The sequence below is a fragment of the Portunus trituberculatus genome, chromosome 18 (assembly GCF_017591435.1).
Source record: "Portunus trituberculatus isolate SZX2019 chromosome 18, ASM1759143v1, whole genome shotgun sequence".
In the NCBI taxonomy this organism is placed as follows: Eukaryota; Metazoa; Arthropoda; class Malacostraca; order Decapoda; family Portunidae; genus Portunus; species Portunus trituberculatus.
Genome location: NC_059272.1, coordinates 4,754,493 through 4,774,066, shown reverse-complemented (window position 1 = coordinate 4,774,066; position 19,574 = coordinate 4,754,493). Strand labels below are relative to the sequence as shown.

The window sequence follows — 19,574 nt, the reverse complement described above, 5'->3', positions numbered from 1 at the left end:
CGTCGCTTAGACTTTCATCCTCCCAGCTCCTCTCACTCAAGTCCACCTGGAAATTCTCCCATCCTACATCTCTCAATCTCCACTTTTTCCTCTTGGCCTTGGCATTTGTTCCATCTCTTCCATTCAACTTGCACTCTAACACCAGCATGTTATGGTCTGAGACTATGTCAATCATCCCATCTTCATCAATCCACATGCGGTCAACAACTTCACGCATTCTCCCATTCACTAGCATGTAGTCAATCGCAGACTCCTGGTTCCTCCCACACCAAGTCACTCGTCCTTCAGCCAGGGTCTCATTGAGATTCTCCAAACTCACCTCATTCACAAGCTCATCCAGCATCTCACCGTTCCTGTTCATTTGTTCACCTAACATACCTATGTGGGCATTCATGTCTCCCATAACAATCACTCTCTCTCCAGCATACTCTCTTGCAATCTTTTCAAAACACTATATTTTCTGCCATTCTCCTGACTGCTCTGTCGCCTTCCACTGTCATATACACTACCACTACGACTATCCTCTCAGCTCTGCCACTTTCACTCCTGCACTCCACTCGAACAGCTAGCACGTCCTCACTCTCAGCACTGTCTCCTATGTCCAGCTCTTCCACTCTCAGGTTCCTCACCTTTTTGTGGAGCAAGGCTACGCCTCCTCCTAACTTATCCTGTTTTCTACGCCCTTTCCCTATCATGACAAACTCATTTCCTTCCATATGCACCACGTCCCGCAGGTGAGTCTCCGTGATACCTACCACATCCAAGCTCCATTCATTCAGCTCCTTGCATAGATCCTCAAACTTGCCAGTGCCCCATCCTCTCACATTCACACACCCAATCCTCATGCATCCCGAGTCACCTGTAACATCAAGATCAAGATCAAGATCATAACAATTGGCCGGCGGCTCGGTAGTTACGGTGATGGCGTTTAAGTGTTCGTGTTGAGCGAACAAAGCAGACTTTATCCCCAGTCTCCCCACAGTTTGTCTCCGGTGAGATGTTTATCGTCTGCGTCATATACATCCTCATGACGTCATTAGTATTTGTCTGGTGATATTTTCCCAGGACACTGACCAGCAACACGTCAGGCTCCCTAATCACAACAGTAGTTTTCTTACTTAGCTGGCTTTCTGACTCGGGCATTCAGATACAGACGCAGGAACCCACACTACCAATGTACTATCCCTCGATAATGTAGTGGGGCTCGTGGAGATAATCTGAGCCTCTTTCCCTGGGGTTAATAGTTACATGTCAGATAGAATTAAGGTTACACCATATCATGCAGTGTGTGTGTGTGTATATATATATATATATATATATATATATATATATATATATATATATATATATATATATATATATATATATATAATTAATCAAGAAATACTCATTATATCAGATCATAACCTTGACAAAGTGAAACAAAAAATAAACTAGAGAACAAACTCACATTTCAAGAGAAATAAAAGGAGATTCACAATATTACAGCACCTGTAAATGTAAACAAACTAGAGATTTATCCACAGCAAGTGAAAATATATCTAACACAAGGGAAAATAGATGATATACAAAGACTTGACATGCTATTATGCAGAGTGCAAACAATAGACTGAAGAAGACTTACAGCAGAAAAAAACAAATAAAAAGGACACCAGAAAAGAACTGCCATGGATAAGTGATGAAATAAGAAATGCAATAAATAGCAGACAGGAATTGAACAGAAAAAGAAGAAGTGAAAGCATAGAGGAAGCCTGAAATGAACTTGAATCTTCATACCGAATACAGAAGAGAAAAATACTGGCATTAGTAAAGACAGATGCATATAGATATGAAAAGAAACTGTCTCAAGAAATACAGGACAGTGCAGACAGAACTAAGATGTGGGTGGCCATACATAAACAAACCAAAAGGAAATGAGAAAAAATTATGAAGTACAGATTTATGATTGAAATGGAGTGCAGTTGATGGAAGCAGAAACAATAGATGAAATAGAGAACAAGTGTAAGGAAGTATATAAAAAGTATGAGAACACAGTTACTGAGGCTTGGAATGCTAAAGTCAATAGACATTGTCGAGACAGCTACCTTGCAAGAGGTCATTTGATGTAAGGGGATGTGGATTACTGATTACCAGATGAGATCTGGGAACACATATACATCGCAGGAAATGTAATGAAAGAAATACAACCAATGGCAATGGCAACAATAAATACACAGGAAACAATTAAGGTAATTAAAAATTTTAAGAATAAAAGGCTGCCTGACTAATTAAATGTAAATCAGAATTCAAGGCAATATTAGAAAAGAGGGAAAGTATTAACACAATCTCCAGAGCCTTTGATAACATCCTAAGCACTGAAGACTGGAGACAATCAAACACAAGAATGATACCTAAAAAATAACAAGCCAACATTTACAACCAATTGCACTTACAAATTATACCTATGAAATATTTATGGCAATAATAAGAGACAAAATAAAAGACCACTTGAAGACTTGCTCATTCTATGATATTGTATTGAAGACAGTTAAAGGGGAAAAAAAAATAATAGTAACTTCAGTAAACTATTCAAAAGCATTCAACTCAATATAAAAGAGAAAAAAATAGTAAAGCACTAATGAAATATAAAATACACCTTGATATAATAACAGTAATAACTAACATTTACAAAGATGATAAAACCACAATCAATATTTCAAAAGATCTAAGATGTGAAATGCCAGTAACAAATGGAATAAGGCAAGGTTGTACTGGATCTACTATTTTATTCAATCTCTTAACATACATCAAACTAAAGAAGATAGAAGAAGAAAGGAAAAGATTTAAGAGTGAGGGCTTCCATATTAGTCAATTGTTCTTTGCCGACGAAAGACTACAGCTGTGTCAAAGTGTCAAAGAGGCAGAAGACAATATAAAAACTGACAACAATCAGCAGGGAGTGCAGACTGGAAATGAATAAAAACAAAAGTAACATAACCTGTGACAACCAGCCAAGGACAATAGAAGGTATATATAGAGATAAAAGAAGAAATTAAATATCTTGGAATTACACTAACAAATAAGAACTGTTTTATGAAACAAAAACAAGAAATTATAAATAAAGCTCAATGATTGTCAGATATGAGCTATTCCATAACATTAAAAAGTTGTAATAAAGTAATCATTGGTAAAACTTATTGGAAGAACATATGCCTACCATCAATCCTATAAGGAACAAATGTTATGAATTTTACAAAAAAGAAATAGCTAAACTGCAAATAACTGAAAACAGTATACAGACAAATTCTAGGTGCTCCAAAATATGCACATACCTTCACTCTAATAGGGGAAATAGGAGCATCTGCCATGAAAACAAGAAAAATGGAAGGAAAATTGGGATATGCAAAATCTCTAATAGATGAGTACGATAAGAACACAGGATAATGAAATAAGGTGTGAGGAATCAAGAAATATGCTACTGAAAGTAATACAGGGGATCCTTGTGATTCGATCGTTTACAGTTCGAATTATTGCCAATTCGAACTCAGTTAATTAATACCCAATCCTCAAGGTTCTACTGACTGACTCGCCAATTCGACTCATTTCTCACGCCACCCACCTGGTCAAATCCGCCGCAAACCCGCCAGACGGAAGTGTTAACTGACGCTACCCTGTGCGTCGTTTAAGGCTGCAAAACACTAGCACTTTTCCATCAACTTTTGTCGACGCTGGTCGTTACACACAAGCTTGCTTCCGCCTTTGTTGTGTTTGTCAACTGTAAACATGGCGGCCCCTTCACCCCCAGCAAGCCGTTGCTATTTTTTCTTTGCTATTTTTGGTCTTTAATGCTCTCTATGAGAAACTCTTCAGGTAGCTTTGTCCACTCATAAACAACAGAGCTGCTCATCTTGGCCAGTTGTTCCTTGGAAGTTCTGCCTTGGAACGTCGCAGTGCCAGAGAAATGTAAACAAACAACTGAACTACTTTTCACTGTTAGGCTAGGACAAAAAAGAGAAAAAAAAAAAAATAAATAAATATATATATATATATATATATATATATATATATATATATATATATATATATATATATATATATATATATATATATACACACACAAATATATTTACATCTACTTATCAAGATTCTATTGATTTGAGATTGTAGTATCATTCCAATTAACAAGAAAATTAATTTTATTATAAAAGTGTTAATTAGAATCCATAGATCTTAATTTGACAAAATTTTTGTTTCGTCTGACTCAAGACGAGGGAAAGCCATCTCCAGCCCCAGCCCTAAGAAGCACAATTTCCTGCCTTTCAAAGATAAACTTGAGCTTATAAGAAGTGTGAGGCAGGTATAGCTCACAGTGTCGTTGCAGCACAAATGGGTGTCCCTAGAATAGATCAACAGTATCAACAATTTGGAAGAACAGGGACAAGTACTGTGAGACTGCTGCAAGTGTTTTTATTTCTAAAAATGTACTGTACAGCACCCTAATGTGTTTAATAAAAAAAAGTTAGATATAAATGAAGACTTTAATAGTACTGATATAGTCTAAGTTAGTGTTTTTTAGAGGTTATAGTGATGTTTTGGGGGGTCTAGGCTGGAGGTTGGTCCCTATCCCCCTAATTCTTAAGTATCTTATGGGAATACAGTAATACTCCGCTTAATGAACGTTCATCTAACGAATTTCCAGTTTAACGTACTATATAAAGTTAGATAAAAAAGGCCGCATAACATACAACCACATCCGTTTTAGCGAATTTTCTGGGTTTGAATTTGCCAGGTGAGGGACTGAACGCAGCAACTTCGCTGTGATTGGCTGGCTCCCCGCCTGTCTCTAGCGCTCCTGGAGCTGGATCCAAGATTCCTTAACAACGTCAGAGCAACCTCCTGCCGCAAAATGGCTTCCATGAACACTTGGAGGGACGGTGACAAGGTTGCTATCAGATTGCTGGGAACACCACCTCTGGAGGTGGTGTTACTGTCTTATATCATTTATGTTCACAAAACAACATTTCTATTAGCTTTTTACAAACCTTGCCCCCAAGAAAGGATTATTTTGTAATGCATAAAGTAAAATCTTACATGGAATACCAAAAAATAAAGCAGAGATGAGATCGGCCACACACAAAGCGGAGACTTGCGGCAACTCGGCCGCTTCTTCTTCTTGTGACCCTTTTAGCCTGCGTGTTGTCTTTCACCATGATATTAAATTTATGTTTCCACTCCTTTATTGCCTGCTATAATGAATATCATATCATAGTATTCATATATGCTCGTACCATGAGGATAACCTCGACTCCGTGGTACTGAGTGATAGTGAATTACTAATGAAATACCGCGGTATTTCATTTGTAATTCTGTTTAAGTGAGTTTGTAAAAAGCTAATAGAAAAAATATAATTTTTTTTAACCCTTGTGGTATGTTGGGGACCAGTCCAGAATGCATCCCCCCTATTTCCATTATTTCCTATGGGAAAATTACATCCGTTTAACGAATTTCCACTCTACGAACAGCTTTGACATCCCCTATCCTGTTCTTTAAGCGGAGTATTCATGTACAGGTAACTCAATTTATGCGATAGATGCATTCCAAGAGGCATTGTGTATATCAAAATTCGCGAGATGTGGTCCAAAAAAATTTGTACAATATACTCTATTTATTTGGCTAAATTAACATGTTTTTATTATTTACCACTCTAAATAGTAGAAGTGTATTTAAAGTAAAAGGAAAAGCAAGAAATAATAAGAGAAAGCAAAAAATAATAAGAGAAAACAACAAAACAAAGAATACGTAAACACAACACTCATTGCGTCACTGCCTTCACCACTCACACCACAGTCAGTCACCATCTCCCTCTGACCTTTTCCACTTTATCAAAAATCCACTTATCAAAAATAACCCCACAGTATAAAAGTAAACACTAGTAAAAAAATAAACACAGGACGCCAATGTCTTCACCCCTCACAAGCACTTGCCATTGCTGTCCACTATCTGGCACACAGTTTGAAATTGCGTCTGACGCTCAGTTTGAAAATGCGGTTGGGCCAAATCGCATATAAGCAAACAGATCGCATAAATTTAATTGATTATGATATTTTTTTTGGTCGCATATTAACAAAAACGCGTAAATTAGACACACGTAAATCAAGAATTATCTGTAATTGCTCCATGATTTGAATAAACACTGATTCGACTGATGAAAAACCGCCCTAACCCCATTGAATTGTGAGGATCCCCTTTACTAAGAAGAATGCAGCAGAAGTACAGCTAGTCAAATAGTTTGAATAAATACCATGGTAGAATGTTTAAAGATTAGAATAGCAAACTTGGAAACAATGACTCAGGATGAGTTAAAAAACAATATGAGCTGGGACACAGATCAGCGGAATAGATCGTTAAATGAAAAAGAGGCCTGGAAATATATCAAACATTCAAGAAAATATCAACTATGAATAATATATATATATGTATATATATATATATATATATATATATATATATATATATATATATATATATATATATATATATATAAAGTATATGTGGGCAGGAGTTTCTCTCTCAGGCATATTTCATTAAAGGTGATAGCCAATTCGGTGTTGATGATTTTCTTTAAGGTATTTTCTCTACACCTTAAAAGTGTCTTATTCTTTTTCTCAAGGGGCGTGATGGCTTTGCCATAGGTAGCCATGTCTGCTATATCCGGATTTCGTGTCTCTTGACCCTTCCTTAGTAGCTGATGGTGTTTCTGGAATAGAAGTCCACACCGAGTCACTTCCACTCCAGACACAGCAGAGAAAACACCATCAGCTACTGAGGAAGGGTCAATAGATATATATATATATATATATATATATATATATATATATATATATATATATATATATATATATATATATATATATATATATATATATATATATATATATATATATATATATATATATATATATATATATATATATATATATATATATATATATATATATATATATATATATATACACACACACACACAGGCAAGCCCGATTATATATATATAGTTTCACACCAAAATTTCGCTATAACAAAGGTTTCATTTTACTGCCATCTGCTTGTTTAACGAACACCAAACTCACTTTAATGAAGTTTTACCCAGATAATTTTTTCCAAGATTGAAAGCACCGCCGTATCACTCAAGCCGACAGGCTTCTGAATACACCACCGCCTCTCATGGACAAAACACGCACCACTCACTCCCTATGTTCAAAACAATAACAGCATCAGCAGCAGCTCAACTTACCACCAAAACACCCTGCAATGTCGCCTTTTATTGCTAAAAAGACCAGGAAGTCTCTTACTCTCGAAGTGAAGCTGGATTTTATTCACAGACACGAGAGGCGAGAAAACTAATAACATTGCTCGCCACCATCTTGACTCCATCTACTGTCTCTACTATTTTCAAGTCACCAGACTCTATTAAGAAGGCTGATGAGATCGTATCTTTCTTGCAAGCTAAAAGAACCACCTGAACTCATGACTCTACAATGGATAAAATGGAAAGCCTTGTGGAAATGTGGTACAGAAGTTTTGTATGTGATACAATGATGTGCCCTTTGTTTACATTCCACAGGTTGCCAGTTAGTGTCTTTCCCGTTTCACCCTCCCTCCCTTCATAAATTTAAGATCATCAACATTATAAAGTTATGTACATACATACATTAGTGTACATTATAATGACTTAAATTAAACCGCCTAAATGTATAACTTCATAATTTTTACTTTCATTAAACCTTTCACTGTACTATGATGCACTCTCGCTTTGTTTACTCTCAATGGAAGTTCAAGTCAGGGGTTAAACTTGTTATAATTGATTTGCTTAACGAAGTTTCGCTTAATGAAGGGTTTTTTTTAGGAACGTAACCCCTTCGTTAAGCGGGGACTGCCTATATATACTGTATATATATATATATATATATATATATATATATATATATATATATATATATATATATATATATATATATATATATATATATATATATATATATATATATATATATATATATATATATATATATATATATATATATATATATATATATATATATATATATATATATATATATATATATATATATATATATATATACTACACTTAACTCGGCTATCGCGCCCAATTGGGGCCGAAATAGCCGTGCCATAGCCGAAAACGTGATAGCCGAATTGATCTTGGCAGGAAGGCGGTTTTGGCCAATGAGCGCTCAGATATTCCATGATGTCATGGCTGGGCGCACGATAGCAGGCATCTGAGGTAGCGATAATGAAATTTTAGCAGCTTTTCATGGGTGCGTGATAGCAATAAAACACGATAGCTGAAGTCACGATAGCCGAGAATTGACTATATATATATATATATATATATATATATATATATATATATATATATATATATATATATATATATACACACACACACACACACACATAGACACACACACACACACACAGTGCCCGGTAGCTCAGTGGTTAGAGCGCTGGCTTCACAAGCCAGAGGACCGGGGGTTCGATTCCCCGGCCGGGTGGAGATATTTGGGTGTGTCTCCTTTCACGTGTAGCCCCTGTTCACCTAGCAGTGAGTAGGTACGGGATGTGAATCGAGGAGTTGTGACCTTGTTGTCCCAGTGTGTGGTGTGTGCCTGGTCTCAGGCCTATCCGAAGATCGGAAACAATGAGCTCTGAGCTCGTTCCGTAGGGTAACGTCTGGCTGTCTCATCAGAGACTGCAGCGGATCAAACAGTGAATTACACACACACACACACACACACACACACACACACACACACACACACACACACATATGATAACACACGGTCAGCCTCTACAAGTTTATGCGTACAAAGTAAGGACCAACAACTTAGGGTTGAATGACAGAGAAAAGTTCACAAATGGAAACATAAAATGTATGTGTGAAGAGGAAATAGAAAACATTGAACATTTTATTTTATATTGCCTGGGTTATCAAGGTGTACATGAAACATCAGCAGCACTGCAACAGCTATACAAACAAGATAATAACATCAACATTGGAATATTCCTATTTGAAGAAAACATTAGCAAGTTAGAGGAAAATAAAGAAGTATTACATAAAATATAAAAAAACAAAACAAAACAAGGAAATATAGCAACAACATTAACAAAAAACAAAATAATAAGACGTCAGGAGCTGCCATTTTAAATGCTACAGTTCCAGATCTACATCATCTACGAAGGGGGAGGCGGGAAGCAAGGAGAGCTGGAGGGACCTGTATATTAGGACTGTGCCCCTTACCAAGTCTAACCTAACCTTGCTAAACCTAGCCTAATAAAAAGTGTCATGTATGTAAGATTTACTTACATTAGGATGTTAGCAACAAAATCAAGAACATGGTGGCCATCACAAGATCAACCAGGCTATGCAACTCTCTTTGATATTTACCAGCCTTTTTCTTCATTTGTTATTGTTTTAACAAGTATCCAGAAGTTGATGTATTCTGCAACCTAAATTCTATCTGAGAATAGGAGGAGGAGGGTAAGGTTACCTTTGTATTATCCAGAGTGAAGATTGTTCAGTGCATCATTGCAGTGAATTGTGGAAAGTTTGTGCCTTTGGAGTTATGTGGAAAAAGAATCTAATAAATAACTTGACCACAAGATGACTTCTTGAGACAGAATAATAATGATTAAAACTTCCTTGTCCAGAACTCTCTTAAACTGAGGTTGAGTCAACATGAATCTACATGTTACTTACATATTAACCTTTCTGCTTCACATAATGGGCAGAATTGTTTTTTAATGAGGCAGAATTGTTCTTCAGTGATTTACCTAGGCCTGCCCTTGCCATACACTCCTAATGCTTACCTCAAAATCTATGTTTTTCATCCCACACAAACTGCTGGTGCTTCCTAGCTAACTATGGAAAAATAATTATAAATTTACTGATCTATTTCAACTCTCATAATGGTCAAAATGACGGATACATACAATTAGATAGATCAGAATTGAATATCAGGAGGATGTATCTTATGTGTGTACTTTCAGAGGAAAGGAGTTGATGTATTTCGTAGTTCTTATTCTGGACCACCCTGTTTATTAATGCAGACTATATTTTCTCTCCTGCTGCTACAGGATAGTGTTTTAAATGCTTGGTGTGGCTCGACGAGTGTGTGCCGCAGGACAAGCTGCAGTAACCATCATGAGCAAACAACCAGTCAGTACCTCCAGCTATGCCATGGTTAAGGCCATCGAGGAGCTGGAGAAGAACCCTTACTTTGGAAAATATGCTGGCAAGATTGCAAAGTTTCAAAAGTATGTTGTTTAAATATATGTACGTATTGCCATTATGCATGAAAGAACACTGCTTTTAATTGTTGCTTATTAGTATTGTTTGGTAAGGAACCTGATACAGGTTATCCAATACCTAGATTTTGCTCAACAAATGCATTAATTCTTTAGTTGTTTGATAAGTGAGAACTTTGTAACCTTTTTATTTATTTATTTATTTATTTAGTTATTTTTTTATTTTTTTGTCATAATCTTATCAATCATCCAAAAATAGATAAGATAGTTAATGGAGTTATTTCTTCTTTTGTTTGTTTTTTTACTTTATAATCTTTACATGACAAGGAGACAGGAAAGTTAACTAAAATTTCATAAGAAAATAGTATACAGTAAGCCCCTGCACTTGGCAAATGTCAGCTTGGCAACATTCACTTTCAGTGGTAGGGTGGCCACAGGCCACCGAGTGCACACTTGGTGATCTGAATTCAAATTTGGCGGCTGCACAGCAAACCACACGGCTTCCCGGTGACGTCAGACCTCTCTCTAAACTTATGAGAATACAGTGTGAAAGTCCCCTTCAGTCATTTTGTTTGTGCCACCTTTTGTCCCGGTAGCGTGGGAACGAAGTCTGGCGATTTACCGCCAACATGGCCTCTACCAGCACAACAGGTAGTAACGGTGGGCTTAAGGACAATGGTGGTGGCGGCGAGGACAAAAGTGGGCGAGAGAAATGGGTGGAAATATGGGAGTTACAGCCTTTATATCATGTCTTATTAGCTTTATTTATTATTTATTGGTCTGTTTAGTACAAAACTCATGTACATGTGTTCTAATATGTGAAGGCAAAACATTTTATTTCAGCTCGAAAGATGGTATTTTAGGGATCAAAAGAGGGACTTTGGCAATGACCGAAGGCTGATTGAGGCATTTTTTAAGCAATTTATATGGAACAAAGAACTCGTGCTTGGCGAAATTCGCATTTGGCAGTAATTTCGCCAGACTAATTAATTCGCCAAATGCGGGGGCTTACTGTAGTTGTAATTACTCCCTTTAAAAAGTCATTTGGAGGTTCAAGTAAAGGTTTGATGAGAATGCAACTTCAAGTCAATGAACTTTGAAATAGGAAAAAAGAGTAGAGTATTCCAGGGTTTTTATTGGTGAAGGTGTTAAAGCCTTCTATGTTGGGCTCCTCCGATCACAATCTCATTTCTGTATCATGTCCTATTTCTCCAATCCCTCCTCAGGATCCCCCAAGGCAGAGATGCCTCTGGCGTTTTGCCTCTGCCAGTTGGGGGTATGATGCTGATTTTCCCTGGAATTATTACTTTTTCCATATCAGAGACCCATCTCTCTGTGCTGAATGCATAACAGAGGTGATAGTGTCTGTCATGGAGATGTACATTCTTCATTCTTTTTCTCAACCTAAACCTTCTAAACCTTGGTTTAACACAACTTGTTCTTGTGCTATACATGATGGAAAGGTTGGCCACAAGAGGTACTTGTGTCTTCCATCTCCTGAATTTCATGCACTCTGTATTTCTGCTTGGAATCATGCCAAGTCTGTTCTTCAACTTGCCAAACACTTCTTCATAAATTGGAAATGTCAAAATCTTTCAAACTCAAACTTCCTCGAGACTTCTGGCATCTGGCCAAAAACATCTGCAATATCTTTACTGCACCTTTCCCTTCCTTATTTCATTCTGATGGCACCACTGCTAAAGCTGAACTCTTCTCTCAAACCTTTGCTAACAACTCCACCTTGGATGATTCTGGGCTTGTCTCTCCCTCTCCTTCTCCTTCTGACTATTTCATACCTTCAGTCTAAGTTCTTCATATTAATATTTTCCATACCTTCATTGGCCTAAACCCTCGAAAGGTTTACAGACTTAAAGGGGCCCCTCCTATTGTTCTCAAAAACTGTGCTTCCATGCTTGCAGCTTGCCTGGCCAAACTCTTTCAACTATGTCTATCGACTTCTACCTTTCCTTCTTGCTGGAAATTTGCCTGCATTCAGCCTGTTCTTAAAAAGGGTGACTTCAAATTTCTCAAACTTCTGTCCTCCACCTTTAATCTCTTGCTTGTCTAAAATTTTTGAATCTATCGTGAATAGGAAGATTCTTAAACATCTGTCATTTCACAATCTTCTATCTGATCACCAGTATGGCTTCTGTCAAGGTTGCTCTACTGGTGATCTTCTGGCTTTCCTTACTGAGTCTTTTAGAGATTTCGATGAAACTTTTGCTATCACGTTAAACATATCAAAAGCTTTCGGTAGAGTCTGGCACAAAGCTTTGATATCCAAACTGCCTTGCTATGGTTTCTATCCTTTTCTTTGCAACTTTATCTCAAGTTTCCTTTCCAACCGTTCTGTTACAGCCGTGGTAGATGGCCACTGTTCTAAATATATTAACAGTGGTGTTCCTCAGAGTTCTCTCTTGTCACCCATTCTCTTTCTATTATTCATTAACCCCTTCGGCACCGGGACGTATTTTCATCTATAGTTTTAAGTGTGATTAGACGATTGCATTGACATTATGAAGGGTCTATGGAGGTCAGAGGTTTAATGGCCAGAGTCTTCACTATTTCAATCCCCACGTGAGTTTGTGAAGCTGTATAAAATCATCAAATAGTAACCAGAATGAGTACGAAAATGTGTAATGGTACTGAAGGGGTTAATGGTCTTCTTAACCAAACTTCTTGCTCTATCCATTCCTACGCTGATGATACCACCCTATTTCTTTCCACGTCCTTTCAGAGATGACTAACCCTTCAAGAAATCAACAGATCATGCAGGTACACCACAGAATGCCTGACTTTACTTTTCTAATATTTCTGATTGGGGCAGAGAAAACTTAGTAGTGTTCAATGCTTCAAAAACTCAATTCCTCCATCTATAAATTCAATACAACCTTCCAGACAACTGTCCCCTCTTCTTCATTGACACTCTAGTCTCAACTGAATATCCTCAGTCTGTCCTTTACTTATAATCTTAACTGGAAACTTCATGTTTCATCTCTTGCTAAAACAGCTTCTATGAAGTTAGGTGTTCTGTGGCATCTCTGCCAGTTTTTCTAGCCCCTCCAACTGCTAACTTTATACACTGTTAAAATGTTGGATCTCTTTCTTATATCACTATTTTCATGCTAACTGATCTTGCTAACTACATGCCTCCCTGCGGCATGGCTTTCTTCTTCTTCTCACTCTTATTCTGTCCAACTCTAATGCAAGAGTTAACCAGTATTCTCAATAATTCATACCTTTCTCTGGTAAATTCTGGAATTCCCTGCCTGCTTCTGTATTTCCATCTTCCTATGACTTGACTTCTTTTAAGAGGGAGGTTTCAAGACATTTGTCCCTGTCTTCTAGCAAATTCTCTCCTAATCTTTTAGGGAATTTGTAGTTTAAGTGGTCCTTTTTTTAATATATTGTTGCCCTTAGCAAGTTTCCCTCTTCCAATAAAGAAATCTTTCTAACTTGTGGGAACACATATTGTCATTTGTTGTACAGTTTTAAAGGACACAGTAATTTTATCTAGCAAAAGTATGAGTGAGACGACAGTACACCAATATTTATTTCTTATGCAGAGAATCTCCAGAAGAATTCCTTGAAAAGTTTGCCAAGAATAAGGAGGTGAAGCAGAGTGAGCCAGGCGGCCACAGCTTCACCAAGGTGGCAGAAAAGGGCAAGGAGGTGGTGCCCAAGAGTGCCTATAGCTTTGCTCCTCAGAAGGTAGTAGATTGGCTCCCTTGCTTCTTGACTAGCATATTGTCATCATTATCACCAATATCACCACCACCACTACCACTATTTTCACCATCATCATCATCATCATCATCTCATAGAAATAAAACTGTACATGCTAGGCACAATAACTTCTGAGTCTACCAAAATGTATAATCTAGTTATGAAAATTTGATAAGTCGTATGTACATGTGAGATTAGAAATTATAGACCATTTATAGTAAAGCTGATTCTCAATTTGTTATCACATTACATCCTGATCAGAAACTGGAGAGCATCTTGAAGACAGACCTCCTGCAGGGGAAAACTAATCAGGAAGTGGCTTATGTAAGTATTATTTAACCTCAGCTATCCTTTGTTTTCATATGCTGATACAATTGTGTGTGTGGGAGCAAAGATCATGTAGGAGGAATCTGAAGCAATGAAACTGCAGTATGCTTAAGGAAAATATACTCATGTCTAAGATTATTATATGTGAGCCATCACTTATATTAAAGTAACACACTGTCAAGAAACAAAACTTCCACACCAGAAAGCTTCAGAACATATGCAGAGACTCTAGAACATAAACAAACCAATCATTACCACAGGACATGGACACTCTTAAGAGAAAAGAGAAAGAAAATGATGTGAAGAGTAAAGGACATTGCCTCTATTTTGATAGGAGTTGCTCACTATTATTAGTGCTTGCCGGGATGCCAAGGCCTGACCCCCACTTGTAAGAGGAAAGAGAGAAGGGAAAGGTGTGGCAAGTAAAGATCCTGGTGTTGGTAGTTGTTTAATCTCTCTCTCTCTCTCTCTCTCTCTCTCTCTCTCTCTCTCTCTCTCTCTCTCTCTCTCTCTCTCTCTCTCTCTCTCTCTCTCTCTCTCTCTCTCTCTCTCTCTCTCTCTCTCTCTCTCTCTCTCTCTCTCTCTCTCTCTCTCTCTCTCTCTATATATATATATATATATATATATATATATATATATATATATATATATATATATATATATATATATATATATATATCCTGAGTGTGCTCTTTTCAGATCTGGACAGAGCACTTCCGCCAGAAGGACGCAGTGTGTGGGGTGATCTCCAGCGATACATATGACAAACAGTATGAAGTGTCCATGAAATACTCCTGTGTATGTTGTCAGCTGTCACTATTTTCATTCAGTGTTGTGTCTTCTTGAATTTACCATCATGATTCCTGCCCCCCCGTAACTATGATTCTTTGGTGATATGTTTTTGTTTGTAAGATTTATGCATGATGGAACAAAGAGAATGCCAGTGAACATCACAGGACATATGAAGACATTCTTTTGTGTTAGTTGCCTTTACCTAGTTGTGATTTGCAGTGAGTTACACTCAAAGGAACTCATTTCTGTACCTCACTTGATTACTCATTATTTTAAACTCATGAATACTCTTAGCATTTACTATGTCTGTTTGGTTGTCTTTGTTGCAGTTTGTGCTCCCCCTACCTAGAGACAAGGGTTATGAATTCATCATATTACAGTTTGCTGGTCATGAAGTCCATTTCACTTCACTTGTTAATTATCAGGTGAGGCTCAAAGGCTATCTTTATCCCTCTTCTTATTAGGTCTCCATTATATTTGTAGGTTTATTTTGTTTACTAAGGAGAGTAGGAACCAAACTTTTCATGATCCAACAAAAGTGAAAAGATGATACCTATAATAATCCAGATTGAGGGTTGTCATGGCAACTTCAGTTTAAGGAAGTTGCTAGCTTTTATACAGTTAAGGAAGACAATGTCAACATGGTTATCATTATTTTGCCAAGCTATGTGATTCAGTGTAACTTATTCCATACAGTGTTTAGTATGTATGTATTTCTTTTGAAAGTATTTAGTACATGTTATATGATTTCCTTTTTAGAGCTGTGTTATGACCTCCAATTTTGTTTGTATATAATGGGAGGCTGTGGCTTAGTGAATAAAGTGGTGAGCATGGGATCAGGCAGACATCCACTCGTAGATTCGAATCCCACCACGTATCGCCTTGATACTTTGCCATTTGTCAAGTGATTTAAAGATACCTACATGTCACCATGATACCAAGGTTCTAGGTGGTTACACCGAAGATGTGCTTGGGTGGTGATATGGGCCCTAATGTGGGTACCACTATAAATATAATTGCCTGCGCTAGTAATGCGTGGAAGCTTAACAGCGCTTCCAATTCTCTTCAAGTTGCATGCAGGCACTATAGGCCAGGACAAAAAAATAAAAAAATAAATGATAAATAAATAAGTAAATGGAAAAATAAGACTTGTCACTAACAGAAACGAAGACAAATCAGGAATGAATGTTCTCATATATATATATATATATATATATATATATATATATATATATATATATATATATATATATATATATATATATATATATATATATATATACAGGCAACCCCCGTTTAACAAAGGTTCACATAACAAAATTTCGCTACAACGAAGGTTTCATTTTACTACCATCTGCTTGTTTAACGAACACCAAACTCGCTTTAACGAAGTTTTATCCAGGTAATTTTTTTCCAAATTTGAAAGCCCCACCATATCACACAAGCTGACAGGCTTTTGAATACACCAGGAGCTGCTGGTACTAAGGCCTGCCTCAGGAAAAATCCTGGGACCCCTATAGAATAAAGATCAAGATCAAGATCAAGCCTCTCGTGGACAACACGCGCGCAACACTCACTCCCCAGTCAAAACATAACAGCGTCAGCAGCAGCTTGTCTTCCCTAGCTCAACTTACCACCAAAATGTCCTGCAATTGGCCTAGTGTTCGTAAGAAGACCAGGAAGTCTCTTACTCTCCAAGTGAAGCTAGATATTATTCACAGACACGAGAGAGGCCAGAAAACTATAGCTGGCCACCATCTTGACTCCATATTATACTGTCTCTATTTTCAAGTCAGCAGACTCTATTAAGAAGGCTGGTGAGACCGTATCTTCCTTGCAAGCTAAAAGAACCACCTGAACTCGTGACTCTACAATGGATAAAATGGAAAGCCATGTGGAAATGTGGTACATAAGTTTTGTATGCAGTACAATGATGCGCACTTTGTTTACATTCCACAGGTTGCGGTTAGTGTCTTTCCCGTTTCACTCTTCCTCCCTTCATAAAGTTAAGATCATCAACATTATAAAGTTACATACATACATACATTAGTGTACATTATAATGACTTAAATTAAACTACCTAAATGTTTAACTTCATAATTTTTACTTTCATTAAACCTTTTGCTGTACTATGATGCACTCTCGCTTTGCTTACTCTCAGTGGAAGTTCAAATCAGGGGTTAAACTTGTTATAATCGGTTCGCTTAACGAAGTTTCGCTTAACGAAGTGTTTTTCAGGAACGTAACCCTTCGTTAAGCGGGGTTGTATATATATATATATATATATATATATATATATATATATATATATATATATATATATATATATATATATATATATATATATATATACCTAGTGTCTTTTGGTTCATAGTTATTGTAGACTGAATGCCACATGTACTTGGATTATTTAGTTTTTCCATACCTATGTTGATATGCATATAATATCAAAGCAGTGAAATTAAGATTAAAAGCCACTGTATTGGAGAGGAACTAAAGATTTATTTTATAAATGTTTTGACGCAGTGATACTGTTGTGGAGTTGGCTCTACAGGATGGGCTGCTGTTAAAAAAAAAAAAAATCATTGTATAAAAAGATAACTTATTTTTTCCTAGGAAGTTAATTCTCTCATTTAGAATCAGTAAGGCTTAAGAAATAGGGAACACGATATCAGAGTGAAAAGGAAACCAAAGTCATAACATTCATAGTATGTGATAACTGTAGGTGTAGTAACCACAACCATGAGATGTGCTGTGCTGCCAGATGCAAATACTGCAACCATTTTTAATGTACCATTCTTGTTTATTGATAGACACTTGCAATGTAAAGAAGTATTCATTTAGTGTATGTAAAGGAGAGAATATAAGCTTTAGAATATGTAAATATGAATTATGCATCCCTAATCAGATATCATGAGCAAGGAGAAGGGCAAAATATAAAAAATAAAAAAATGAAAAAGAAAAAGAAAAGAAATAAAAAATCAAAATCATAAGATAGTAAGACTTTCATTAATGGCATAGAAATAATTTATGTATATATGAAACAATTCATTTTTCTATTTTACTGGACAATGGAAAAAATAAAAAAAATGCAACGACTTGGCAATGCTCAACACTGTACAGGTTAACAGTAAATGTACATAGTTGTATAAATGTCAGAGTGGTATTATTGTATCATTCAGCTTTCCAGTAAGAATAGAATTGTCTGTAGGTGTAGAATATGTAGAGTGCCATGTGAGTAATGATGTTGTGTTCCTCAGGCATACAAAGAGAATGCCCCAGAATGCCTCACACTGGTCCACTACCCTGACCTGAAGGAGGAGCGAGGCATTGTATTCATGCATGGCGAATACAACAAAGACATACTGGTAAGTAATGGTTGTTTTAGCCATTATTTTTTCTGAGCACTGAAGTAAGATATAAAGTACCAGTTCTGTAGCATTTGCTTGTCAGAAAAGGCAACTAAAAGGCAAGCTTCACCTTCCACTAGGCAATTTCATGTTCATACTTTATTTTGGTTAACTCTCAGACCTGCAAGGGGCTGGCAACTAAGTTTTTTTCTCTCTCTCTCTCTCTCTCTCTCTCTCTCTCTCTCTCTCTCTCTCTCTCTCTCTCTCTCTCTCTCTCTCTCTCTCTCTCTCTCTCTCTCTCTCTCTCTCTCTCTCTCTCTCTGTACGTTTTCCTTGGCCAGTTTTCCTCTCGTACATCAAAAGATAAGCAATAAGATTGCTATATTTTTCTATGATCTTGTACTTATAGCATCTTTTGCCACAACATTTTTCTAATATTAGTACTTTTTTTATTGGTACCATCACTCAAATGTCTGAAAATGGTGTGTTTTCTTCAGAATGCATTTGAGGCCCAGTTTCTGGTAAATCAACTTCAGCTGTATTATGGTGGTGGTGACAAGGAACGGACAGCATTACTGGAAAAGTTTCACCACAGTCCAGGTCAGTTCAAGCACATGGAGCTAGTGGAGCACCTGGAGAAGCTGGATCTTAGTGTGCTCTCAAACAAATCTGACAAAGAGCAACAATAAAAAGGTAAAGAGATTAGACTGAAGAGTTCATTCATCTTCCTCCTCCTTTACTGGCATCTCCCTTTTTTTCATATGGGGTGCATCTTCTCAATTATTGTCTCCACCAGTTGCAGTCCATCACCTTTTCCTCTTTTAGCTGCCTCTCCCTGAAGTCCTTCACTCTGTTCCTCCAGTGCATCTTGGGCCTCCCTCTCCCACACCTGCCCTGCACCTCCATTCCTTTTCTCTTCTTCCTACGTAGTCTTCGTCTCTTCTTATCACTGAGGAGTTCATTTATACAATATGTAAATACAAATATACATCTATTTGACTTTTTCTGTGTTTTCACTATCATTAGATTGTCTGTGTTGGGCTTCCTCTGTGGAGTTCTTAGGAACATACATAA

At 36.9% G+C, this 19,574-nt stretch overlaps 1 protein-coding gene across 4 annotated transcripts; it reads left to right on the top strand.

The window, feature by feature from the left end:
* The first annotated feature begins 851 nt into the window (after positions 1-851).
* LOC123505601 (ATP synthase mitochondrial F1 complex assembly factor 1-like) lies at positions 852-19,503 on the top strand. 4 transcript variants are annotated; one of them, XM_045257120.1, is made up of 8 exons: positions 852-992; positions 10,135-10,314; positions 13,872-14,016; positions 14,293-14,355; positions 15,058-15,156; positions 15,480-15,575; positions 18,411-18,518; positions 18,998-19,503. In XM_045257120.1, the coding sequence occupies exons 2-8, from the start codon at positions 10,148-10,150 to the stop codon at positions 19,187-19,189; spliced, it is 870 nt and encodes a 289-aa protein (XP_045113055.1). In that variant the 5' UTR covers positions 852-992; positions 10,135-10,147; the 3' UTR covers positions 19,190-19,503. The 4 variants fall into 4 exon arrangements, with proteins under 4 accessions (XP_045113055.1, XP_045113058.1, XP_045113057.1 ...); XM_045257121.1 differs by lacking the exon at positions 852-992 and adding an exon at positions 1,550-2,228; XM_045257123.1 differs by lacking the exon at positions 15,058-15,156.
* The last annotated feature ends 71 nt before the right edge of the window (positions 19,504-19,574 follow it).

What these genes read in the sequence shown, in the direction of transcription:
- LOC123505601 (XM_045257120.1), top strand. Translation starts at nt 10,148, where the DNA reads ATGCTTGGTGTGGCTCGACGAGTGTGTGCCGCAGGACAAGCTGCAGTA. An exon ending in AAGATTGCAAAGTTTCAAAA is followed by an intron (nt 10,315 to 13,871) that starts GTATGTTGTTTA and finishes TTTCTTATGCAG; the next exon opens with AGAATCTCCAGAAGAATTCC. An exon ending in CTAATCAGGAAGTGGCTTAT is followed by an intron (nt 14,356 to 15,057) that starts GTAAGTATTATT and finishes TGCTCTTTTCAG; the next exon opens with ATCTGGACAGAGCACTTCCG.